The sequence below is a fragment of the Pieris napi genome, chromosome 7 (assembly GCF_905475465.1).
Source record: "Pieris napi chromosome 7, ilPieNapi1.2, whole genome shotgun sequence".
NCBI lineage: Eukaryota > Metazoa > Arthropoda > Insecta > Lepidoptera > Pieridae > Pieris > Pieris napi.
This window is the reverse complement of record NC_062240.1, coordinates 5,354,921-5,382,087: the sequence shown is the minus strand read 5'-3', so window position 1 is coordinate 5,382,087 and position 27,167 is coordinate 5,354,921. Positions and strand designations below refer to the sequence as shown.

General features: G+C 31.7%; 2 protein-coding genes and 1 non-coding gene across 4 annotated transcripts; 2 read left to right on the top strand and 1 right to left on the bottom strand.

Annotated features, from left to right (window-relative positions):
- Positions 1–140: 140 nt before the first annotated feature.
- Trnai-aau lies at positions 141–214 on the top strand. Its single transcript has one exon. It is a non-coding gene; the product is annotated as a tRNA-Ile (tRNA).
- Positions 215–1,822: 1,608 nt separating this feature from the next.
- LOC125050788 (coiled-coil and C2 domain-containing protein 1-like) lies at positions 1,823–13,067 on the bottom strand. 2 transcript variants are annotated; one of them, XM_047650798.1, is made up of 14 exons: positions 12,845–13,067; positions 12,476–12,683; positions 12,143–12,347; positions 11,493–11,836; positions 11,053–11,268; positions 10,121–10,209; positions 8,749–8,916; positions 7,687–7,843; positions 6,951–7,089; positions 6,047–6,277; positions 5,250–5,424; positions 4,101–4,249; positions 2,991–3,108; positions 1,823–2,062 (listed from the first exon to the last, which is right to left on the bottom strand). In XM_047650798.1, the coding sequence occupies exons 1-14, from the start codon at positions 12,887–12,889 to the stop codon at positions 1,943–1,945; spliced, it is 2,364 nt and encodes a 787-aa protein (XP_047506754.1). In that variant the 5' UTR covers positions 12,890–13,067; the 3' UTR covers positions 1,823–1,942. The 2 variants fall into 2 exon arrangements, with proteins under 2 accessions (XP_047506754.1, XP_047506755.1); XM_047650799.1 differs by having other exon boundaries at positions 2,991–3,081; positions 12,845–13,066.
- Positions 13,068–13,310: 243 nt separating this feature from the next.
- LOC125050789 (cytoplasmic dynein 1 light intermediate chain 2) lies at positions 13,311–25,976 on the top strand. Its single transcript, XM_047650800.1, has 9 exons — positions 13,311–13,495; positions 13,728–13,918; positions 14,328–14,531; positions 20,187–20,395; positions 21,036–21,265; positions 21,911–22,022; positions 22,545–22,685; positions 23,089–23,330; positions 24,097–25,976. Exons 1-8 carry the CDS (start codon positions 13,422–13,424, stop codon positions 23,320–23,322), a joined length of 1,395 nt encoding a protein of 464 aa, XP_047506756.1. The 5' UTR covers positions 13,311–13,421; the 3' UTR covers positions 23,323–23,330; positions 24,097–25,976.
- The last annotated feature ends 1,191 nt before the right edge of the window (positions 25,977–27,167 follow it).

Here is a 27,167-nt window from a genome sequence, read left to right as displayed (position 1 = left end):
CTGTGTCATATTTTGCATGTGTTGTTACTTTATTATTATATGGCAGGATCTAAACTTTTACTGGGCTTGACTATTAAAAATGTGGCTTGGAAGTTTAATTTTTCAATCAAACAATCGGTTATTTCGAAAACCTGACAACAGGCCCATTAGCTCAGTTGGTTAGAGCGTCGTGCTAATAACGCGAAGGTCGCGGGTTCGATCCCCTCATGGGCCACAACCTTTTAAAGATTTTTTTAAAATATAAATCCTATTTATCAAGGTTTACTTGTTTATGCTGGTGATATCATTTATATTATTTTTCTGGGTGTCTAAAATTAACTGTTGCGCGCATTTTTTTTTTTAATATTGTAAAATGTACATATTAGCGTAACATCGTTGCGAGTTTACCTAAAGCATTAGTTAAATTTGCTTAACCATTTATACGAAACATCAAAACACGAAACACCAATAAAGGTGATTTTTATCCAGTTTAAAATCATACGAATGTGGCTAAGTATATATTATATATGTATTTACAATTCGTAACAAGCTCATAGTCTTTACAACTGCTTTCTTTTACCACTACGATATGTGTTAATTAAGCTAATTCTCGGCAAAACAATTAAGGTTGGTTAACACACCTACTAAAAAATTATGAATGAAACACACATTGTTGTCTTTATTGGTACTCATTGAATTATTAGCGCCATCTTGTGTTCAATTATGACATTACGTTTTATGCAAAATTTTATCATGTTTTGTGCTAATTGAGATTGGTAGTTTTAAACAAAGTAAAATTATAAATTGTAAATTTTTCAAAATACTGTTTGAAAATAAAAATATTCGCAAGCTTTTTGAGTAATTAATTTTTATAAATGATATTTGGGCTAATATTAGCAATGTGTAGCATTAGTATTTTTTATACTTAATTGTAATGATAACTGTTAATCGGATTTGGGAATTGAGGGTAGAAAAAACATTTCAGTATTATAATTTAATGAATAATATCTACAATTGTACAATAAAAAATATGCGTATTCAACAATATGATTTTGATAATAATATATACAATAAATACACCACTAAGTAATGGTGTAGTCACAGATCTGAAAAGGGCGAATTACCGACCCACTTTAAAACATTTAGCATTTCCGTTTAATGCTTTGTCAACCTGCATTATTACTCTGCAACATCCAATAGCGACAGCGATACCGATCATGATTTTGTATGCAAGTGCGATGTAGTTCTCACAACATCCATAGTGCTGAAGTCGCAATATTGAAACCACGCGATACAAAAAGTTAATTGAAATGGGGATCGCTATGGAAAGTTACTGAGTAAGGGCCTTGGTAACTTTTAATTACTTTGCATAAGCTGCATATTCTAAGGGCTATTTATAAAAATGTTTACGTTTATATTTCATAATCAATTTAATTCATATTTTCTGACGATGAGACTCAAGGTATATTTTTAATGTATGTATAATTTCTCATATGTATTTATATTTAAGCGAATATCACATTTTATAATTAAGAATTAACAATTTATACTATAGCCGTCAGGCAAGTTTCACTCGAAACGTCAAGGCCTTTATAGGTTTCAGTAAAACTAGGATCCATTAACATATATTCCGTACAATGGAATAGAATTTCCAATGCAATATCTTAAAGCGGATCAATAAGTTGGAATTGAATTTTTCCTCATACAAAACAACCACAATGGCTTCTTACGAATGTATGATTATGTATGTAAGATAAAATTAATAGAATTCACCTAAACCCTAAAATCAAAATGTCCTTCTAGGAAGCTTTTCTCTATTTAGTTTTCCTCGAAAGCGATTCCCGCTTACTAAGAAAAGCTCTTATGCCCACATACAATCAAAATATCGTGAAAATCCCGCTCTTTCAGCCTATTTAATGAAAAATCCAATTAAGTTCAGTGTGAGCTTTGAAACAAAAGCTCTCTAGTTACTAATAACAAGCCACCTGTGTTTTGTATGCTCTATTTGTTGTTGTAGAACGGGCGTGCGTACACGCATACGTACTTCTAGCGACCCACCCGCTGGACGACGCCCGTCCATTAACTGTTGACAAAAATTTGATGATAACACGTGTAATCTATTAAATTATAGAAAAAGAAGTAATAAATATAGATAATATATAGTTGCATACAATTATTTATAGTTTATTTAGAATGTTTGACATTTATGTGAAATTAAAAATGTCTTATAAAATGATTTAAGATTATTTTCGTTGAACTCATAGTTTTACGTTAATGACACAATTTATGTATAATAGTATGTAAGATCGACTCCGGGATGACATAGATAAGCAAACCATTAAGTATGATACTCAATAAATTTATTTATCTATGAATCAAACAAATAATTCAAATTGTTAAGTTTATCTCGGGAAATCAAAAAAAAATCTCATCTATACATAGGAGATCTCTTTCTTTATTGTTCTATTAAATAAACTGTCAAGCTATAAAAAGTTATACTTTTCATTTATTAAACAGTCAAACTGATATAAGTTATTGTGCTCCATAACCGGCCCATATACAGTCAAACCTGGATAAGCAAGATTTCAAGGGACCACAATCTCATTCTCGCTTATGGAGGTTTCTCACTAACCCGAGTTTCCCGCTAATACAGGTACATGGGTAGCGTTTCTCTCTTAAAAAGGTACGAATGTAGTAAATATGTAATATGATAAAATTTGTGCATAATGTGCACAACATATATTACGTACATATATATTTGATTTAGAACTTATTAACACTTAAAAATCCGTCAATATCGTTTGAGTTTCTGTTTTGGTATTTTGAATGTTTTTCTCTAACTCATAAATTTTTTCGAATATTGCTTGATCAACAACCGCCGCGTATTCAATGTACAAGCTCGACTGTTGCTTATAGAGGTATAGATAAGTGGCAGTCTCACTTACGGAGGTCCATGAGGGAAAAGCTACTCTCTGTTCTTACCCAGGTTTGACTGTAGTTAAAATACTGACCTGATAAGCCTCGTGCAGAGTGCACTGTGTCTCAAGCGGTGCCAACTTGACGGAAGCAGATCCCAGCAGTGTGTCCTTACTGAACCAGCCACTGCAACACAACACGCCGTCACAACACCTGTACAACACTACAACTAGAATAGGCAACTACTGCTACGACATTGATACAAAGGTAATTTAATAAAACTATACTTCTACAAAAATTATATATAGAATATTAGTACTGTCTAATACACACACATATACACGAACGCACACACTAGAATGTATATTTTACTAGGGTTTATGGCATTTTTCTAAGGTGTTAGCTATCTAACTAAATACATTTTAAATGCAGTTTCTACCTAAGAAGAACAACCCCTAAAACTAAGGGTAATTTTCAGATTATATGTTATATATACAATAAATAATAAAAATCTCTAAAACATATTATGTATGCAAAGACACAGTCCCATTGACACATACTTGACTTTTAGGTGAATGAATGAAATGATAAATTATTAATTAAAAGCATAAATATTAGGAAGAAAGCTCTAAAATATTGCGGGCATAAACAGATCTACTAAAAATCCATATAAATAATTAATTTTGATTGATTCTAAGCATGACATAATACATTTTTTACTTTATTATATTATTTAATAAATATTATATTTAGGTTTAAATAAACGATATTATACAAAAACTAAGAACATTATATAAAGGTTGCGTCTCTAAACCGTCAAATTGATCAAGTCAAACACTAAGCAATAGAAAATAAAAATATTTTTCGTTTTCTTTCATTATATCAGCTATTTCTACAAAAGTATAATAAACATAATCTTTATAGAAATAGTGTTAGTATTAATAGTAATTTGACGACTCATTGGACCCCTGACTGCGAAGCCATGGGTCCCGGGTTCGATCCCCGGCTGAGACGAACATCGATGTGATGAGCATTTGGTGTTGTGCTTAGGTCTTGGGTGTTTAAATATGTATTTATATGTCTATCTATAATATGTATGTATATCCGTTGCCTAGTACCCATAACACAAGCTTCACCGGCTTAGCATGGGACTAGGTCAATTGGTGTGAATCGTCTTAAAAAAAAATAGTAGCAAAAAATCTTACCCTCTAGAATAAACTTCGAATTTAACAGCGTGGCGTTTAAACACTCTGAGACACGCCCTTTGCCTTTGTATCGGTAACGTGAATACGGCGTCGTATTGCGGGCTGTTTGTATCTTTTATTAGTGCCGTACGGTCCGATACGGGCGCATCCTGCAAAAAATAATGATAATAATTTTATTTAAAGAAAAACGCTTTTACCGGATTAAAGTTATGTATTATTATAAATTTACAATTATTTGACATAATTTTAAATTAATCCGACGTTTCGCGTGCTTTACAGCGTGCGGGTCAGTCACCGTGACCACTTTTGACCGTGGTTTTTTCTTTAAATGTGTAAAGGTTATGTTAATAATTTTATTGATTATTTATTTTTGATTTCGATTTTTGAGTCGAGACAGAACTGAATGCATTGGCGACGCGATTTGGCGACTCAGTCTGGCGACGCAGGGACGCCAGACGTAGCCTCCTAATGTTGCCAATTCGATTTATTCCTTGCGATTAATAAATATAAATTAGTGCTTAACCTATGTAAAGCACAGATCTATCTATTTTTAGCACATATTAATATATATTAATAGAAAAAGACAAATGTTAAGGAGAAGACGAAGGCTATAAAATTGACAGTAATAAAAAAATATTATACAAATTTATAGAGGTATATATCTCATATCCCAACGAAGTTTAGGGAACTTAAAACAAGTCCTAATTTACTTAAAAAAAGGTATGTAGTAAAATTCAATTCAAAGTCATTTATTCATATAATATGTAACACAATGTTCACTTATGAACGTCAAAAAAGAAATATACATGAAATGCTTCTAATTTTACATTTACTGCCAGTTCTCAAATCAAGGCCGTAGAACAGAAGAGAAGAACTGGCAATAAACTCTCCGCCACTCTTTTTAATCGCCAAGTTTTTTATTTTACACATGACATCTTAAGTAATAAATAATAATAAAATAAATTAAAAACAAAGATTTATCCTCTATCAGCAGGAGGCATGGTGAAATAGGAGCACGCACTTACATTCTCGTGGGAACAACACGCATTAATGATACTCATCAGAATGACCCCGGAAGACTAAAATTAGGACGGTTTTGATAATATGATTTTGTAATGAGAAATAAATTTGTCTAAACGTTATCCTTACCTGTGGATAAGGAAACTCGAACTTAACGTAAGTATCGATTTCCCTCGGATTAGGCACGTTATAAGCGATCCCACGAACTATCGTTAATTCTAGTTCACTCTCGTTTAGATCCGTATTGCATTGGACAATTGCGAACTGACGCATCTCGTAGTGGAACTTTGGTGGAGTTCCGAGGCTGGAAAATAATAAAAAATATGTTGAAGTGGATTTTTTTTTTTTTTTTGGCGCGTTAGGGAAAAATGATGGGAGTTCATTTTTACTTTGCGCGCGTACGCCGTCCGAACCGACACCCTGAAGTAAACATAGTCATAAATGTCAGTCATAGTAATAAATGTCAATTTCTTTAATTATGTAGAAATATTTTTTTGTGATATTTAAATAAACTTTATTTAACGAGATACTTTTTTTCAATTTTTCTACAAACTTAGAATAAGGCGAAAGATAAAATTTTTGAAAAGATTTTTCTCTAGTTACGCCAAAGAAGTATGTATAACTTTTATCGCGAGTACATAAGTACACACACGTTTTTTTAAATTGTCTCTGCACTGAGACATCATTTAAAATTACAATCTAGCCTAACTTCAGAGTAATCAGTATTTTAAGTATTACTCAATTTACTAAACACGATATTTAACTTACTAACAGTCATTACTTATAGACTCTATTAAGGGGAAGACACTGTTCTTGTATAATACTTTTTTCTTTCAACAGCTTTTACATTTTAATATTTATCTTCTTGCATATGTTAAATCTTTTAATAAATGTTTAAAAGACTAGATTAAAAAAAAAATACATACGTCTTAGCCACAGCTACAACGTCCAAATCTTGTTTGACACTGACAGCCAAATGCTCAAATCTGTTACTCTCAGCGATATTACCCATAGCCTTATAATGGTCCCGGTTTGTCAAACACAATTTCAATTGATTTGACAGTTGTGAATGCAAACGTGACATGACGTCATCGTCTTCAAGGGATATTGCCGTATCGTCTGGTGGACCACAGTCTTCAGCCGATATTATATCGAAACTGGAATTAATGTTGCATTTAAACTCTTAGCTCTAAATTTTTAACTACATACTATAAATGAATGTTAATGAACTACGCGTAAAATACGTTACTACGCGTAAAATAATTCGAACATCTGTGTTTTGCTTGGTTGACTGATCAAGTTTATTATGTCTACCCACATTCTTATTTCTGTTTTGTTTTGTTATTTTATATACGTACCTACATCTGTGCGCTCTAATTATTTAATCTTAGTTTTACATATTGTTTCTCAGTAAGTGAATGTATGCAATTCTTATGAGAAATAAAGTTATCCTTAAACCTTAAAAATAAACCTCTATATTGGAATTACATTAAAAAAGCCTAGATGGCGCTACATGTATATTAAAACTCGCTATCGTTGACATGCATTCACCGAACGCATTATATTCCTACCCTCATATCATTAAATTATTATTACTTTACTATAATAATCAACTATCAAACTTGTCTGTTCCTTTTTATCACTGCGTAGTAAATACAGATAAAATAATAATTTCGTAATTTTCGTTACGGCAGAAGGCTTCATAAAGCTATAATCAATACTAAAACAAAATTGACTAATTTAGAACGTCTAAGTAGAAAAGCACTCTTATTGTTACCATTTTTCCCCACGAAGGTTCAAGCTACTATAAAGATATATAAAGACGCTTACGTCTCTTCAATTTGTTTCTTAGCTGTAGGTGGTAGCGGAATGGACTTCAAATCAACTGGAAGGCCTCCTTTAGTCGCTTCTATTAAAGAGTCGAAACCTTTCGCTGCTCTAAGATATTCTTTTGCCTGCTCCAAATTACCTGAAAAAAGTCAAAGTCAAATCATTTATTTCAATTAGACCACCTAAAATGGCACCTTTGAACGTCAAATAAAATATAAAGATGATTCTAGTTGCCCCTTCCAAAAGGTAGTTTCGTGTGGAGAAGAATGGGCAAGAAACTCCACACTTACTCTTTTAAAATAGGTTTACAATATTTTGTTTACTTTTGTTAAATAATTATATGTGAAGACAATGTACTCTTAGAATAAAACTACTATACTAAAAAAGTTAGTATACATGTTCCTCACATATTTACAAATATCAAAACCGTAGAATATTATACATTAAAGAGTAATAAAAATAATATAAAAAAAACACAATAAAACAGTGTGTGAGAGTAATAACAAAAATCTGTAAGAGTATTCGTATATAACTCGCAACCAGGTTCTTAATAGAAAACATTATAGGTAGGTATGTCGTACTGACTTTTTGACTAAATGAAAATAGTTCGAGTAAAAATACAAAGTACAATTATTTAAATATGTTCTGATAAATCTCGCATAAAAGACCTAGAAAATGTATATTCAACCTGAATTAAGGGTATAAAAAATTAAGAGAAGAATCAAAACTGGCTTACCACTCTTTTTAGCCTTAAGTGCCGCTTCCTTGAACTCTTTTTGCCTGTGCATAAGAAGGAGTAATTGCTTGTCGTTTCGAGTCATCTGCTTTGGTGAATTTCTGGCAGGAACCTTGGGACTGGACGATGATGGTTGCGGAGCAGTTGGCTGATGAGACTAAAAAAATAAGCTTTAGATGCAGTAAAGTAAATTTTCTCTTAAAATTTTCGCTTTTAGACAACATTATTATAGTATCTATTCAAAAAATATTGTATTTTTGTGGGTATCACATGCTGCAATTACTTCTTTATAGAAGGCCCAAGGCAATCAAGTACATATAATATTTAATATGTCCATAGCTCCAGAACTTCAAAAATTTCAAACAATAAACATTAATATGCTTTTTAGTTGATTTGATAATACAACTTAGGGTCGTTCCAGTATTACGTAAGCAGCTTTACTGCAATTTATCCCCCCCCCCTTCCTCTTGTCAGAAAAGTAAGCAAATCTCTCAAAAATAATAGTACATAAACGTATTATTTTTTATAGGAATCCTTAGAAATGAATAATTAGAAATAAATAAAATTAAAAATTCAAGCATATATGTTAACGTAAAATTGTAAACACCGTTAGATTGTAATCTATCTCGCGAGATTATAAACTGTCGAAAGATTGTGAACCTCAGCTTACTGCTTAAAATTTAACGTATTATTATTCGGTAGATTGTACTACACTAACTTAGTTATCATTCAAACTTCTTTGGTCAATTACAGATTAATTTTACTTCCCAACAATTTCATATAACTACCGAATAATAATACGTTAATTTGTAAGCAGTTCGTTGAGGTTCACAATCTTTCGACTGTTTACAATCTCGCGAGATAGATTACAATCTAACGGTGTTTACAATTTTACGGTGACATATACAATGTGTTACCCACACATATGTGTAAAAAAGTAAATAATTACTGTTGACGTTATCACCAAATAAGTAAATCAAACATCCCCCACCTCCCCTTATATATATAATACTAGAACGGCCCCTTATCAGCATTTTGAAACTACCCTCAATGTTTACTCACTCCTTCAGTGGGTATTGGAGCATACCCAGCCGGTGTTGGTAATTCATCTACGGATATAGGTTTTCCTGCAGCGTGTAATTTAATCGCTTCTTGATACTGCTTTGTTATTCTCCCCATACGTCGAGCCTTCGATGAATTGCCTTGCTCTTTTGCTTTTGATTCTTGTTCCTATAATAAAAATATGTCAATAAAATACAAAATTATATTATACTAGCTGACCGGGCAAACGTCGTTTTGCCATGTATATTTTTAAAAAAATAGGGGTTTATCGTAGAGGGGTGAAAAAAGTAGGGGTTGTATGTATTTTTTAATGCTGTATCATAAAAAAATAGAAATTAAAAATTTTGTCTAAAAAATAAATAAAAAAAATTAGGGGTGGACTACCCCTAACATTTAGGGGGATCAAAAATAGATGTTGGCCGATTCTCATAGATACCGGATAAGCACAAAAAATTTCATCAAAATCGGTCAAGCTGTTTCGGAGGAGTATGGCCACGAAAACTGTGACACGAGAATTTTATATATTAGATATACCTTGCCAAATAGATGGTGCTAGCCACACAAATAGCTTATAGCAACGTAAATAGAAAATAGTCATTTTGGTATATATAATACACGATTACTTATCATTTTAACAGCTACATATTTATATACCTAGTAAGTACTAAATAAGTATAGCAATCATTCATTCCGCGAACATTATTCTTTGTATTTCACTATCATCTCTATAAGAGAGATACCTGAACTACTTCTCCATATGGGGCAGAATTTGTGCTTAATAGAGTTGCAAGCGGTGGCCCAGACTGTAGCACCGTCTCGCCTTGGTGAACAAAGCAAGCGTCTTGGAGGCTACTTTAGCCTTTCCTTCCGCAAAACTGAACGTCGTTCGATATGTCAATGCCCACTATTCTGATGCTGGCTGTGGCTTTAAGAGGAGTGTCTTCGAAGAGAGGAGTACCAACAAAAGGGAAAACGTGCGTGTGTCTTAACGGAAAACATGCAAACGTGTATTCTTGGGGTTGAATTGGACTAGATTTAGTGGGGTCGATACTCCAAGTAGCAGTGTTTGGACTTCAAACAGAAGTTCGTTCTGGTACTGATCGACAACTTCGCAAGAAATACCTGTAGATATGTGTAATGGACTGCCCACGTAAAAAATACATTTTCCTATTAACAATTCCGCATAAAATACTTTAAAATATAATCAGTACTTAAAGGGCGATGCGAAACATCCCTAAAGTCACAAAAATTTTCAATCTTTTTAATATGTACATATTTATTATTTTTTCAAAACAGCATTTCCAAGCATTAAAATAACTTGTAGTTATTTAATAATAAAGATATTTCTAAAACCATATAATATGCTTCTTACCTGAAAAGCAGCCAGCCTTTGCTTCAAAGCTTCGTCGACTGTGGAGGCAGTTATAAGACCTTGAGGTGGAGCTACTGGTTCAGGTGCAGCTGCAAATTAAGAACAGTCGTACGTTAGTACGTATTGTTTTGTAAAATATAAATGTTATTAAGTTAAAATCACAGTTGAGAATGGGACTAAGCATATAGCAGTAATAGTTTCTATAAATGTTGGGATATCGTAAATAATTTGGTTTAAAATTTTAAATACTTAATCAAGCACCATTTTAAGAAAGCCTATTAAAAATAAAAAGTGACAATTCTCATAGGAATCTATAGATTTGATAATCTATGGCATTTTCCTATCTATATCTTTTATATACATATAAATAGAGCGATATGAAACTACAATCTTAATTGGACATTTATGTTTAGTCCAGAAGCATTTCTATTGTATAATGAAAATTCCTGTAAAAATAATATTATAGGAATAATTAACAAAAGAACTAAAACAGATTTGCTATACTTTATTTTCAATTCCCATCTACATAGGTAACATACACTATATTTGCCGTAATAAGGAAATACCTAATGTATCTTTGATTACATAAATAGTAAAGAAACTGAATATCATTTTATTGTGCTATCCTTTTATCATGTTGTAAGAATACTTAAAAGACATATTTTCATTCCCAGTGGTAATTAAAAGATCATCAGAATTTATTTACTATACGTATATTGAACCTATATATATATATATATTTATATATATTTATATATATACCTCAGATTCTGTATTTGTTTTATTAGTGATATTTCTTCTTCTAGGATAGTATCCTAATGCATTCATCTTGTGTACTTCTTTATTTGCAAAGAAAGGTACATATTTATAACAATTCTTCCCAAAATGATTGTTTATTATTACTATGATATAATAGAAATTAATAAACATACCCTCAGCTTGTGTCTGATCTTCAGTAGTCTGACTTCCAACCATAGCAGCAATCGCTTCAACAGTAGGTAGTTCATTCAAGTCCATTTCTTCACCTGCTTTATATGCATCTAATACAATGTCAAACTGCTTTGCTACTTTCAAGTATTCAAGAGCCATTACTTTATTGTCAGCATGTTTGTTTGCTAGAGCCGCTGCTTTAAATTCTTCTTTTCGTTCTGAAAGTATTATGTATTTGTACATTATATTTTATTGTTACATGTAATAAACAAAAACTAAAGCAAAAAATTAGGTTAATAACAAAAGTTTTAAATGTATTCAATTAGAGAGATACTTGACTGCACAGTATTTATCTCTAAAACAGATTTCCAATAATTGACTAGATAATTTCTTTTTATAACTGGCTAAAATATTAAAGCAACATAATTAAATAAGCTCCTACGTAAGATTTTTCTAAGTCCCTCCTCTTTCGCTGGATCCATTGCAGGTTCCACTGGTAATTGTGGAGGTGGTATTTGTGGTTCTGGGGGTGTTGAGGGTCTTTGTCCAAGTGATTCTGAACGAGGGGGTGGAGCTGGAGCTCTTCTTGATGGTAAAGGAGGTTCACTGGAAGGGATTGTGTCTGGGATTGATGGTTTAATTGGAACTTTTTCAGGGACAAGAGTTGGAGTGGTATCAATTTTCTTGCCCACAATGACAGGTGGTGGAATATCTTCATCATTTATAGGTTTTCCTGATTTTGCTTGCTTTAATAAATCATTCAATGTCTTAAGGCCTCTTGCAAACCTGTAAATTTATATACAATACTGAAAATAATATATAATTATACTAAGCTATAATATTTAATACAGCTATGAGCTACATGTCTGTTAAAATGTAATACATATATATTATTATATGTTAATTATGCTTAACCAATTATCAAATTCTTTTGTCTAGACTAATTATAGCAATAATATATAAATAGAATTAAACATAAATATGCAGCTTTCAAGTACACTTCTCAAAATTTAACATAAGATTTGCATAGCTTAATAAATTTACTTAATTTTATGTTTATGATATTAAATTAAAGTATTGAATACATCTTACCTCCTAGCCCGACCACTTTCTCCAATCTCTTTAGCATTTTTTTCAGCTAGTGTATAATTTGATATCCTATCTTGTAACAAACTGACTGTACTATTCTCTGCACTCATAGCACCAGGAGGTGCAGGTGCTGGCCGTGCCATCTTTGGTGGAGATTCATCTAAGGCCAATGCTTGGAGCTCATTTAATAAATCGGGATCATCATCATCTAAAAATATAGATAAAACATGGCAAATAAGTGCTATAAATTGTAATTAAATTCTTTTAATCCACCTTATTTATAACATGAGCAAAATACAAACAATAAACTAATACAATGAAGTAGAAACCCCTTACCCGAACCCTCATCATCTGATGGCACATCTTTCAAGCTTGCAGCAATCATAGCATCCAAATCAGCTGATGCAACAGGAGCTGGCTTTCTAGGTCTTCTCGCCTTTCCACCACCACCACCAGTGATTGCCGCAAGCTCTGCTTCCAGATCATCATCTGATATGTCCATAGGTTCTGCATCATCTAAGTCGGGAATATCTATAAGTCCAAACTGAAACAAAGGGTTTGTTGACACAAACAGCTGATAAGAAAATGTAGTTTATGATCACTCTCTGCTGCTAAGTAGATTCATATATTCACCAATTTTCATTAATAAGTTCAATTTCACACTACGTACTAAATAAAGAGCATATAATATGTTAAATGACTCACTTGCGACAAATTGCTGCTTTTTCCAGATCTTGGTTTCCTAGACATTTTTCGCAGCACTTTAAGCTGTAGTTATGTTACAATAATTTAAGTGAACAAACGGGCACAATTATGTGGAAATAAAAAATATAAATCGATTCTCCTGCAGTTTTTACCAAAATAAAAACAAATCACAAAATCTGATTAAAAGTTCATTCATCCATTCAAGAAACAATGTAATGAAACTTCAAAGTAATCTGTGCAAATGTCAAATTTCAATTCTATGTCATTCAAGATTACATTAATTGAAATATTCATTTCCTCGTCGTGTCTCGTAGTAATAGGAATAAAATTATTAAAATGTATGCTTTCAAGAATAAATACCAACAACTAGTTTATATAACGGCTCGTATTCCCATAAATAGGTTTGCAGTAATAGTAATCCTTGATTAATTATCTGTTTTTATTTACACATGGCAGTAAAAACACATAATATTTTTAATCTGTTCTCCCATCTCTGGAAGAGTGACGTATGAACGGCCGAAACGAAAACGAAAGAAAAGCCTCTTGTGCCGTTGTTATCTTCTATCATAACTGAAGAATGGAGACAAACGGCCAAGTAAATGGGCTTAAATCTAAAAAGAAAGACAATGGAGACGGCAAGGATAATTTATGGTAACTTTTCGGTGTTCATTTAAAACTTACATGCAGCATCCATATAGGGAATCCAATGTGTCACACCTATGATGTCAAGAGTCGTACCTGAGAAATATGTGACCTAGCTGCGACGTTTTACCTTTGTTTGTGAAATAATCACGGAAAGCGTCTATTGCCATACAAGTGCCACCTCAATGGTGTTCTCCATATAGCATGTTTAAGTACATATATAAACAATGTTGGTTTACAGGTCTGCAATCTTAGAAGAAGTTCAGAATCAAGGGAACACAAAATTACCATCTAATAAGAATGTATTAGTTCTGGGTGATAATGAGACGGGTAAAACAACACTTATAGCTAAATTACAAGGTGTAGAAGACCCTAAGAAGGGTTCAGCTCTCGAATATGCATATATAGATGTAAGAGATGAATATAGAGATGGTAAGTTATAAAAAATATATCAGTAGTCCTTTATATACAACACAAAATCTTTAAATTGACTTGATAACCTTATTTCTTACTGAAATTTTGTTGGCCTTATTGATTATCTGATATAATTGATATGGTTGGTTAACATGCTCTATGTAAAATATCTTTTTTTATTTCAAATGTTATCATAAAAGAATTTCTATAACCATATTGGTACTCACAAAGCCAGGTCACTTTCTACACAGTACGCCAGTTGTTAAGAAGCTGGTCTTAGTTAGACAATACACACACACACGTTTACTGAAAACATACAATATTGTTCTGTTCTTTGTCGGTCATTCATTAAAGTATTTGACTATCCTTTAATAACTTGTATATGGTAAACTCATTAACCTCGCTAATGCATGTAAATTGTTTTCAGACCACACAAGGCTTAGTGTATGGGTATTAGATGGAGACCCAGGGCACAAAAATTTGCTCAAATTTGCATTGAACACAGAAACATTCCCGCACACACTAGTCATCTTAACGGTGGCTATGACCACACCTTGGGGTATAATGGACCAGCTTCACACCTGGGCTGCAGCGCTAGGTGATCATATAGAAAAATTAGGCCTCACACCAGGTTTGTATATTTATTACTTGAATACATATAACTAAAAATGATTGAGGGCATTATTATGACGGTAGATTGTTGTCACCTCACAGTAGTTTATTTTATATACCAAATGGCATTATTTAAATTCAAGTAAACAAAATTAAGTTTTTTAGAAGGTTAAAACAATAAGTATCAATAATAAATAAAAAACTTCCCATTTAGATATTTTAACCTTCTATGTGAGTCGAATTATTATCAATAAGATTTATAGCCTTGTGTTAATGACACCTTTGCTTACATTTTTGCATTTTATTTATGGAACAGTTAATTATTATTAAAAATTTCATATCTTTCATTAGCAATGATTTCAATATCTCATTCACCTTTAAAGCACATTCATATTTTCACGGTGTCACCCGCGCGTATTCAATATTAGCGCGATTTTAAATAACCTTTGCTTAATGACAAACAATTTTTTTTTAATTTGAACAAATGGAATAAGCAATCTGAACAAACTCTTCAGATTTATAATTAAGTAATCTTTGAAAGTAAAAAAAGAGAGTATATATACACAAGACAACAGTCCATTTATTGTTGTCGTGTAAATGATCGATAGCGGTCGCCGTTAATGTAGATATGACGCATAACTGCATCCTAATTATATACCAGTAGGCAACTGAGAATTCATAGAACACGTTACCAAATAACAGAACAACGTTCAAGCGACGAAACGTTTAGATCAAGGTCCTAATTTGAAGTCACATATTCCTTCGATGGCATTGATAATTTTGTATGGCTAGTACGGGCTTTACCCGTATTATTTCTCCGAGAATAGAACACACGGCATCCCAGTTATACACCATGTGCCTTAACCAGTAAGCCACGGAACCTATTCGATTATTTCTTGAATTTAACAATCTATCCATAGAAAAACTTCTTATTTATAAAACTTGTATCGAAGGGTTTTTGAAGGCTAACAAGTTGTATTGCGGACAAAAATCGCATCGTTTTAATAACCTCCTTTCTTAACTAGCAACAATTTGCTCATACATAAATTGTTAGTACGTTTTTAAAATAAATATGTTTTTCAACATTTTTACTTAGATGAAAATACCTAGCAATCCCCAACCCCAGTCTCCTTAGCTTATCGATATCACGCGAATGCATGAAGCTCTTTAAGCTCTGTTTATTTGTTGCGGTGACTCACGTGTGACGTCACCATTATACAATCGATTTAAACAGCTGGCTTTGACCCACAGTGTCGTAGGTGCTAACTGAACTCGTTAATGTTTATTTAATTTTAAAGGAAATCTTATATCGTTTGTGCAGGTATAAGTGGTTTGTGTTTTATAACTAACAGTACTGTGTCATTCAACATGAGAAATTAAATAATATAATGAACGGCGTAACTATAGGCATAGGCCTGAGTAGATAATTTCTTGATTTATGAAAACATAAGAGAAACATCCGTTACTCTTAAGTACCTTCGCAGGTCAGAGTCAATTCTTGTAAAGTTTCGAAAGCATTAATTTTTAATTATTTTATGTATTTATACTTCGTTACATTTAAATAAAAATGACCTAAAAATTATAAGGGATGCAACGGGCGACCTTATAATAACCTAGTTAGGAAAATAAATAAATATTAAGGGTAATGTGAAAGAAGTGAACCAAATCAACAAAAACAAAATTACAAGTAAAAATGAAAAATTATAGAATTAATTATATAGTTAATTAAACTGAATCTATAATAATACAAAAAAATAATAAAATAAACTAAAAGCTAATCTCAGGGATTCATGAATTACAAATACAAAAGAATAAGAAATACAAGAATTATTAAAGTGACGATTGAGCCGGTTAGGATTTGGTTAAGAAATGTTTATGTAGAACTTTAAAGAGGTTAGAAGTTGAGTTGGGCAGCGTATTCCACAACCTAATGGCAGATTGCCTTAAAAGGATGAGCTGTGAGATGGAATTTCCAAAAAGCATCTATTAGAGGAGCCTAACATAGTTATAACAAAGAATTTATACCGAATTATTATAATCGTAAAATTATCATTAAAAAGAAAATGTTATGTCATCACGAGTATTTGGAGATATTTCTCAGTACGTAGCTTTGTGTCAACACTCATGTATTTAAATTTTCTAATTTATAAGCTCCGTGCATTTGATCGGAAGAAAGAGATGGAAACATGTTAATGCTATTCGTAAGGCTGATTGTTTCACACAATTATGGCGTACACTTTTATACTCAAGTTTTCCTATTCTGAGCACGTATTGTTTATGCAACAGTTAGATTGACGGGTCTATAATCCTTCTTTTACATGTAGGAGATGATCCTCTAAATCAGTGTTTCCCACCTTTTTTGCCATGCCCCATGTTAGCCGTTCTAAATATTATGCACTATGTAACGTACATAATTTTTAATATTAAAAAAAAATCACTTTAGAAACTTAAATGATAGGTTTGACGATGAAATTACTAGGAAACTGTTAAGGAAAGACGGTAAGTTTTCAAAACATATTTAAAACTGAAATATACATTTTCAAATAGCCCATTAACAATCAAGTTGCATCAATAACTGTTCTAGGTTAGCTGAGAAACTTTTGAGCTATATGAAGAGTTGAGCTCTAAAGTAGTAAAAAAAATATCTATGAATCTTAAGAAATCGTTATTTTATTCAGTACTAGGCCGTGTCGCGTTAATTCTATTGTTAAAAAAAAAAAACTTTATTTGTTTAGCTATATTATATAAAAGAATTCAGATTGAGGCCTCACTAGTAAGTCAGAGACCTGTGACAGGGAAGCCTCGCTCTTCTTTAAATTAACATAGTTTCTACAAAATAACCAACACAATTGGGTTTAAAACGTAGGTACTGTAATAAAAGAAAAAATAAAATATATGATGGCTGTGTGAAATTGTATTTTAATGTTAGTCATTCCTAATAAATAAAAACTAGAAAAAAAACCTGGATCGGGACACTTATCAGCTAGAGATATGAATATACCTAATATTAAATAGACTTACTTGTAAAAGTTGCTAAAAATCGGTTGTGTCGTTTCAGATTTTTTAAAATATTAATAGATTTTTTTTTTATTTTTTTCATTGGACAATTCACACCAATTGACCTAGTCCCATGCTGAGCTGGTGAAGCTTGTGTTATGGGTACTAGGCAACGGATATACATACATATTATAGATAGATAGACATATAAATACATATTTAAACACCCAAGACCTAAGCACAACACCAAATGCTCATCACATCGATGTCCGTCTCAGCCGGGGATCGAACCCGGGACCCATGGATTCGCAGTCAGGGGTACTAACCACTAGACCAATGAGCCGTCAACATTTGTAATTTTTTCAAGTCTGAATATAAAATTGGTCACATTACAATCACCCCATTGATAACAGCTTTCTTTATTATATCACAATGCAACATGCTAGCTAAAACAATTAATTCGTGAAAGTACTGTATTGTATTAAAGTGTGTCAGGTAGATAAAATATCTTTCGTATTTTGTTGTTACTGTTACAATCGGTCTTCCGTGATACGATTTTCGTGTATCTAAATGATATTGACTCACAATTTGCCGAGTGTAAATATTCATGCTTGGACATCGTTTCTTGGATTCCTGGAGTGTAAACTGCAGTTGGGTTTATAGAGCTCATATATTTCCGAGTCGAAATTATATGCATTAAAATTTTTCTAACGTGTATTTCGTTTTTATTCAGATGTGATATTAGTATACAATCGCGTGTGTATTAAATATATATTTCTTATTATTTTATTGGTTGATTTGTTTCGATGTATTCTTTAATTTATCAGCTGCAACAAAACCACCTTATTTGGAGAGAGAGATTTACAGACGAGACTTGGCTTTAAGTAAGAGTCCCATTTTACGTAGTACCTCTATAAGTCAAACATCAAGGCAGACGCCAAAAAATCGAGTTAAAAAGTTTTCGACTTATGGAGCATTTTGACTTAAGCGGAGGCTTGATTCGACTTTTTATTAAGATTTATTCTTACGATTACTTATTTTTTTAACTATAGACCTAATAAGTTTCAAATTACCGATTTATATATGTAAAAGAAAACATCTGCTATGTTCGAGATACAGAGATCCACTGATTATTTCCACAAATAGAGAGATTAAAGATTTCGAGTAATTAAGGTTTTTGGGCTTGACGTTCCCGTCCGGGAACAATTTTTTTTTAGTTGTGGGAGATTTCGACTTATGGAGCTTGGACTTATATTTCCACTTAAGAGTCATATTTAGCGCTCAACTTGAAGAAGTTTTATTGAATGCTAAGTATTAGCCTAAACCAAAAACAATGTTAATGTCATAAAATCAAAATTCTTAAAGAAATGTTATCACGTGAAACTTAATCAGTATTATATTTCATTCACAACTAAGTCGTGAGAATCAAGTTTATTTACATTTTTGAATGGTCCTATTTTTATGATGGAATTGTTTTATTTAATATTATGATAATTTATTCTAAATTGAGGAACAGGTTCTTCTAAAGAATATTTAAAGATTAGAATGGAAAACGGTTGTTTATTTGCATTTTATTTAGCTTATGTCATCATTATAAAAGTTCTCCAATATTAAATAATAACTTGCCTCAATATTTTAAATATTTTCATTTTTATATTACTTGTTTTTAATCTCTATTGTTATATGGAAACGCATAGTAGATGTAATATGACTGTGAAAGCAAGTCTAATTCAAAATTAGATGTCTATTATAAAATTTACCTTAACATACGCTATTACTATGGACGAAAATTTAATTAAGTATTTTCAATTGTGGTATACATTTGTTGGTTGTACTAAAAAATAAATGATGATTAGACAGGGTATTACAATGGGTTCCTATATTTATTAAAGCGTAGTAAGCTTTTGCAAGTAATAATAATAACAATCTTACGTGCTAAGCTGTGAGTCATAATTCATTCATTATGCGCGATCTGTCTTGGACAGAGATGTGCGAACGTCTGAATCATCATACATAATCAGTCCTAACAGTTAACACCGTAATAAATGATTACATCTTGTATATGTAAAATCAGCTAAAACTTCTGACAGTACATTTTAATTTCTTAGAACTGATATTTAATTTACCACCGAATTTAAAAATGAACAGGTGAACAAATTTCCTTAGTCACAGCTGTGAACTCTGATCGAGGCACCGTTTTAATAGACAGAAGTTATCATTTTAAATATATTGTGTTTAAAGAATATAGTTTAATAATCTACTATGTGTACTAAATGACTAAAATGTTATTAGAATTTTTTATAACGAAATTTAATTGATTGATACAGTATTAACAATATTCTTCACCGGCATCGTAACAATAATAAATAAAAAATATCTTTATTAAATAGATATCGCGAGTAATATCTTGGGTACTCTTGAAAGTACCTGCAATCACCATACTTTTCCTTTTCTCAATCGAGTACTACCCTAGGCGCGGTTTTAGAATAGTTCGATCTGGACAAAAACTGGGTTTGAAATTTAAATATATAATTTTATTTCAAGGGATGCTTTTAGATCTCAGAGGGGCCAATAAAAAAATATTGAAAGCGATGGCTCTGATCAAAACACCCGTAAACAAATCATAAACTACAATAAGTTATAATTTCTATTCTTTATTATAATTTTTTTTTTTTAGAACAAAAGCATCAAAGTATAAAGCAGCAAGTTCAAAAATGGCTCAGATATACTGAACCAGGGGATGAACTGGAACCAGCGTCTTCGCCAATGAAGCGGTCTTCGCGGAACCTATCAGATGACCTCGATAGTGATGATGAAGACAATACCCTGCCTGAGAAGGTCCTTACCACCAACCTCGGTTTGGATATTGTTGTTGTGGTTACAAAGGTGAGACTTTTGAATATTGCCATTTCAAAATAAACAGGAGCTAATTCTGCTAAAATGTTGTATATATAAATGTATTTGCTTCAATGCTTTTACGCTTGACCGAAGTAAAAACTATTTGATCGGCACTATAGGGGGAGGGGGGTCTTTGATTTTCTTATTTGGTGATTACGTCAATAGTAATTATTTACTTTTTTACACATATTATTGGAATTATGCTTGGAAACGAAATGCGCGGATTCCTACAAAAAATTAATACGTTTATGTACTAAAATTTTTGAGAGCTTTGCTTACTTTTGTTGTCAAGATGATGGGGGAGGGGGGGGGGGGGGGTGGATATAAATGCAGTAAATCTGCTTACGTAATACTTAAACGGCCCCATATCTGTAATTACAAAATATAGTATTTATTTTTGATACATAAAGGTGTTTCTTTAAGAAACACCTTTATGTATCAAAAATAAATACTATATGTGTAAATACTAGGTGTTTCTTTAAGAAACACCTTTATGTATTGACGAATAATTATGAATCATAGCACTCCCAATGTTTTGTCTCTATCACGCTCGCGCCGTTTTGAACTTAATTTAACTGAGGCTTTTTATGCAAAAAAAATATAATTTTTTCCACATGCTTATTTTTAGACTGACTACATGAGCACCCTAGAGAAAGAGCACGACTACCGGGACGAGCACTTCGACTTCATGCAGCAGTGGATCAGGCGGTTCTGCCTCCAATATGGCGCTGCCCTGTTCTACACCAGCGCTAAGGAAGATAAGAATTGTGATCTGCTTTACAAGTATTTGACGCATCGGATATATGGCCTGCCTTTCCGCACACCGGCGCTTATTGTGGAAAAGGACGCGGTTCTCATGTGAGTTCAAAATTATTTTTTTATAGATTAAAAATATTCCACAGATTTTGGTTAAGAAAAACCAAAGATAATGAAAATAAGTGAACTAGAAGTTAACAATTTGACTATTAAAGTTTAAAAGATTACTTTTTTAGAAAAAAACTACAAAATGTTATATTCATTTTCCATGTGTTCCAGAAAACACGTCGAAAATAAAAATATAAATATTGAAGCAGGTGCATTATTGAACTGAATAACAATGAATGTTTCTTTTGTTATTTGGTTGTATCTACTATATATATATAAATGAATTGCTGTTCGTTTGACTTGAGAATGGCTGGACCGATTTGGCTAATTCTGTTCTTGAAATATTTGTTGAAGTTCAGGGAAAGTTTAAACGAAAGGGAAACATAAATAAATAAGTAAAAAAATACTCCATTTTCCAATAAAAACTGTTTTTAGTTGGGAAATATTTGTTGTCTTTTTAGAAATATAAAATTGTCACTTGGTTGTTATAAATTTATAGCCTTCAGAAATTTGTTTCATTGCTGTAGTATGAGATCCGATCTCATTGGTCTGTTTAAAAAAAAATTATTAAGTTTAAGAGGCTAATATATGTAGGAGGTACAAAGTTCACCTAGTGATATAGTTTTAAATTAATTTTAGACCTGCTGGCTGGGATAGTATGAAGAAAATTAGTATATTACATGAAAACATACAGTCGTGCACACCGGACGACTACTACAGAAATATCATCGTACAACCCGCTACTAGGAAGGTAAATAAAATACACTGCATATTTAAATACGCTTTGTTATTTTTAGCCCCACGGTTCAGTGTCTTTAATTTGCTAGGATTATATAACTTCTGTTTCTTTAAGACACATTCAAGTATTTTCAGAAAAAAACATAGTATTTTTCTCTAGACTATAAATAGTAGGTTGTTTGCAGGGAACAAAGAAGAGTGTTTTTTTTTAAATCCAGAAATATGTTCTTACAATATTCGTAATCAATCTCTGGTGATCGAAACATTTATTAACAATATCCACATTCTAATTTCATATTACTTTTAACTAAGCGTTTAAACTATTTTGAACCCTTTTGAAAAAGTAAGCACTCGCAGAACTTAACATCGTAGTTCTATTTTTTTTTCACAAATTAATAAAAATAGACTTACCATATACTAGCAACGACAACTATGTCCTCTTTTCTACTTGTCTAATCTATTGAAACACCGAGCAGTTGCTAACAACTTCAAGACTAAATAGATTAAACAATTATCATTGATCAAACACTTACAGAGCGGTGGTCTCCGAGAAGCAGAGATAACGTCAGAGGATGAGCAGACATTCCTCCAACGACAGCAGTCAGCGTTGTTAGCTGGAGCAGCTGCACCTCGAGCTGACTCCCCGCTTAGGACTGCGCAAAGGACCGCCGCGCAGGTAATTTTGTTCCCGGCACGATATTTACGAGATTTTTTTTGGATCTTTTAAAAGTACATGCGTAGACCTGATATTTTAATATTGACTTTTAAAAATTATAATTTATTTTGAGAAACCGCAGCCTTGCTTAATGTGTACTAGTTTATTTTTATTTGTAAATTGGTGGTGATTATTTATAAAAGAATCTTCTTACTTTAAAATAATTTGCGTTTATATTAAGTTAAATAGTTTAACGATTTTTTGAAAATTTTTATGTTTATTCCTATCGTATAGTTACAATTTTTTATGCTTTGTTACGTAGCACTTATAATATTGAAATAAAATAATATAATAGAGCAGCAGGCTTAGTAGAGACTATCAAGTGCTATTGCTAAAAATATTTAATTTAATAATATGTTGCTAGCTTGACGGCACAAAAATCGGTATGGGCGGCGGTACACCAGGCAACGAGGGTGTTCTAGCCAATTTCTTTAACTCCCTGCTATACAAGAAGACGGGCTCGCCCGGCGCACGCGCAGACGTCTCACCGGGCGCAGTCTCAGCTGCTGCTAGGTCTGACGCCGCAGCGGAACTGGATCGACTCACGCGCAATAAAAGACCACCGCCTACTGTCGATCTGAACTCGTCCGAGTGCTAGTTACGCAGGTAAATTATGGCAACGAATTTTATCAGAGAATTATGTTCGGTTAATTTTAATTGCCCTTAAAGCTGTCTAAAACTTGTTTTTTTAACTTTCGCATGTTTATTCCGCTTAGCGCATTAAAAAAAAAGTGTGCGTGTACGCGCGTAAGAAGTTATACTTCTTTGGCTTTCTTTATTTTTTTTAAATATTAAATAATTAATAATAAATTTAACGTTAATAATTTAATAATATTTAGTATATTATTCAATTATTAATTAATTAATAATAATTATTATTATTTATTATTTTATTATATTATTCATTCAATTTAATAACTAGGTATGTTTCATATCCTTTTAACTAAGTAACAATAGGTCTTTGTGAAAAAGCATTGCTAAATTTCTTTGAAAAAATAATTAAAACTCCTTTATTTGTTTAAAAGCGACAAAGGTCATTATGGTCATTCAAAATTCTTGGCATAGCTGCTAACTTAACGCATATTCTATTTCTTTTTACTTGTAGATTGTCTTATTCCCATCTCGCTCGCGCCGGCTATAATCACACTGACAACTTTGTGTCTCAGGTGCGCGCGCATCGTAAAATTTCACTCTCATCAATTTTTCATAACGAACCTAAAGAAGTATAACTTCAAAATTTTTTTTACGTTTAATTACGCTTATTACGCTTTTTTTACACGTACAATATTTTACTCTTTGTTACGTATTATTTCTGTATTAAGGTTAAAGAAGAGCTATTTCTTATCTCATTAGTTCCTTAATAATATTATAGGTAGAGTGCGGCAAGTGTACTCAAGGAAGGCAGGACGTTCGCGTCCCGTCGCTTTACCACACGACTTCCCGCTTACTCGATACGAGAGGCTGTCAGCTATTCTCCATACTTCCATAAAAGGTATCTTATTGAAGAATGCTTATCGTTCTAGAGAGACGTAGAAAACTTATACGAATTCAACGGCTAGGAATTTGAAATGTTATATTCTATACCACGAGCACGGCAGATATTTAGAAATTTAGCCATAAAGCCATAATATCTCTTTTTTTTTCTTCAAATTCGTCAGGAAGTCTTGGAATGTTTCGAGCGGCTTACAGTGGAATGGAATAAAAAATCCTGTTTAATTCTATGTAACACTTGTTCTATGATATTAAGTATTTATTTAGGTAGCTTCACGTTCTAAGTTGAATAATGGTTTTAAGCACTGTCGACCGCTTACATGATACTTTTAGTGTCTATCAAGTAATGGACAAAACTAAATGTTTTAACCGCCCAAAGTACCATGTGGGCGGCAAGTGATTGTAATTCTTGAGATTAATCGGTGGTTTTGTACTGTATATATTAAGTTAGTTTAGTGATCAAATGAAACATAATTTATTACATTTTTATTTGTGGGGTAATTTAGTTAAAATAACTTAAACGAAATGTGTCTATTTAATAAATTAGAATCTGCAATTTTCAGTTTTTTTTTGTGATAAATGGTGCAGTACAAAACCATATCGAATTCCGTATGATGTGATCTTCTGTGAAGACTGAGTGATTTCGACTACAATTTATCATACAATATAGAGAAACTTATAATAATTATATTTTTTTTAATGGCAACATTAGCAGTTTTTTTTTCTACATTTATAATATAGGCAATCACAGATTTGATTCCTGTCAGTATGCACTTATTGCCAACAGTGTAGTGGACACAGTGTGACCATTTTATCAAAGATAAATATGTCTTAAATATAGTTTGTTACATTATTTTACGGTAAACGACTTAAATCCAACTCTTTGATAGTTACATATATATAAAAATATGATTAAATTGTAGTTAAAATCATTAAAAGGATGTTTTGCACAATGAAGTCACTATTTGTACAAACCATTTAGTTGCGTATTACAAGTCTATGGTTTTGCACATTATTCTATTCTCATTGTTTACAAGGCGCAAATAGAAAAAAAAATTTGAGTGACAGTTGTATGGGGTTAGCAAGATGTTTATATAAAAATACAGAATATCAAATATAGATACACAAATGAATTACATGTCGAATGGTATGCCGGTTTTACTGTCGGTTAAAAACAGTTTTTCTAATAGACTTGTAATATCCAGCTGTCTTATTGATTGTATTGTGTGATGGTATTTATTAATTTAATGAAAAATAATTATTTTAAAATATTTTAATGGCGAATATATATGTATAATGTGATTAAAAAAGAAAATACAAAAATAACTTTTAATATATAATTTTGGTAATTGTTTTTCATTAAGTTTATTTTATGATAGTTTTGTTTTGCTCATAATAATATTATGTAGTGAAATTATAAAATTTTATAAATTAGCCGATTTGAATACCTCACGAAAAGTATCCTTTTTAAACACTTCACTCTGTTTATGAAGGGGTCAAAGGGGACTAATTTGTGAATGATACAGATAATAAATTCTTTATTGCGTTCAATGTGTCAAATACGTTTGACGTTCGCTTAACATTTTCGTGAGGTAAAATTAAGAGTAATGGTGGCCTTTATTATTTCGCAGCCAAATTTATTTCAGAACCTCCATTCGAAATGTATATCATGTAACTCAAAGATCGGATTATGTTTGGTGCAATACACAACATTCCAAACTTGGTTTGGTGCTTATTATTATAGTAAATGATTGAATAATATATGGAGTTTCATTTCTTGCCTTGTGCTCTCTTACACGAATCCTAAAGGTCACTATTATAAGCTTTTTTTTTAGTTTTAGATTAAGTGGCTCTTAGGAGTACTTAAACTTTTTTACTTTGAAAGACCGCAGCAATTCAGCGGTAACTTGAATTACATTATCATATTTATAAAAGCATTTCGAATTTGTATAATCCTTATGAAATGGCAACTTTTTCAAAAATGAATTAATCGTAAAAGATTTCGATAGATAAGTGAAGTATTTGATAAATGGCAAGCTTTTGATACGAAGACGGATATGTATATTTTTATAACGCGGAGTTAGGCTTTGGCATATCGATTTCTTGGATATAAGTATTATGAGAATTCATTATGAATAGGCAGCTTAATATTTAGTAATAATAATTTTACTTTACAGTACAGCTGTTGAAAATATTAATGACAATTTAACATTTAATTTTTTTCTATCAATGTCCTTTTTATGCAAAAAAAATACTATCTGGTCCAAAATCAATATACTTTTTGTGTGTTACCAGGTTCAAATTGTTTAGCACCAACAGTATGTTTATGTAAATGGATTTAATTAATTACATCATTTTTCATTTACTAGTCACACTGCACGTTGTTTTTTTAAACTCATACTTACGTAATAATTTACTTTTCTGTGATATTTTTGATGAAAAAATAGGTGACAGATTTTTCATTTTTACATTTTGTTAGTCTTGAGTAGGTATTAGTTTCAACCTCGAAAACCCTTTTATTTACAGGAAGCCTTTCACAAATATTGATCCTTTGGCTTTGTTATAACAGTCATAAATTTAATGCGGTTAATTACTCCCATAATATTTCTAATTTAGTAGATATATTACAGCCTTCTAACTTTTATAATATATCACGTATAATAGTAAATGTAACTGTTCTTCTTATAACAGTCTAAAGATATTGTTACGCGAAAAAAAATTAGAATCACTAGCTAATATTCTAAAAACTAACTATTATATGTTAATGGCGATGTCTTAAATTCTTTAAATACATTTAATTTAGAAATTATACTTACACTTGTCTTCGTAAAATTATATGTTTACGAAGTTTGAATGTGTACTTTACTTTTAATAGGTTAAATAAAGCTTAGCTGCTATTGTACAGACGAAATATTTATTAATTACTTTGAAAAATAAATGACACGAAACTAA

Excerpts from the sequence above, each read along its gene's own strand:
- LOC125050788 (XM_047650798.1), bottom strand. The coding sequence starts at position 12,889 with ATGTCTAGGAAACCAAGATCTGGAAAAAGCAGCAATTTGTCGCAA. Across the intron at positions 11,837-12,142 it reads GAAAGTGGTCGGGCTAGGAG|GTTTGCAAGAGGCCTTAAGA; the intron begins GTAAGATGTATT and ends ATAAATTTACAG. Across the intron at positions 4,250-5,249 it reads TCGAGTTTCCTTATCCACAG|GATGCGCCCGTATCGGACCG; the intron begins GTAAGGATAACG and ends TATTTTTTGCAG.
- LOC125050789 (XM_047650800.1), top strand. The coding sequence starts at position 13,422 with ATGGAGACAAACGGCCAAGTAAATGGGCTTAAATCTAAAAAGAAAGAC. Across the intron at positions 13,919-14,327 it reads AAGAGATGAATATAGAGATG|ACCACACAAGGCTTAGTGTA; the intron begins GTAAGTTATAAA and ends AATTGTTTTCAG. Across the intron at positions 21,266-21,910 it reads GAAAAGGACGCGGTTCTCAT|ACCTGCTGGCTGGGATAGTA; the intron begins GTGAGTTCAAAA and ends AATTAATTTTAG.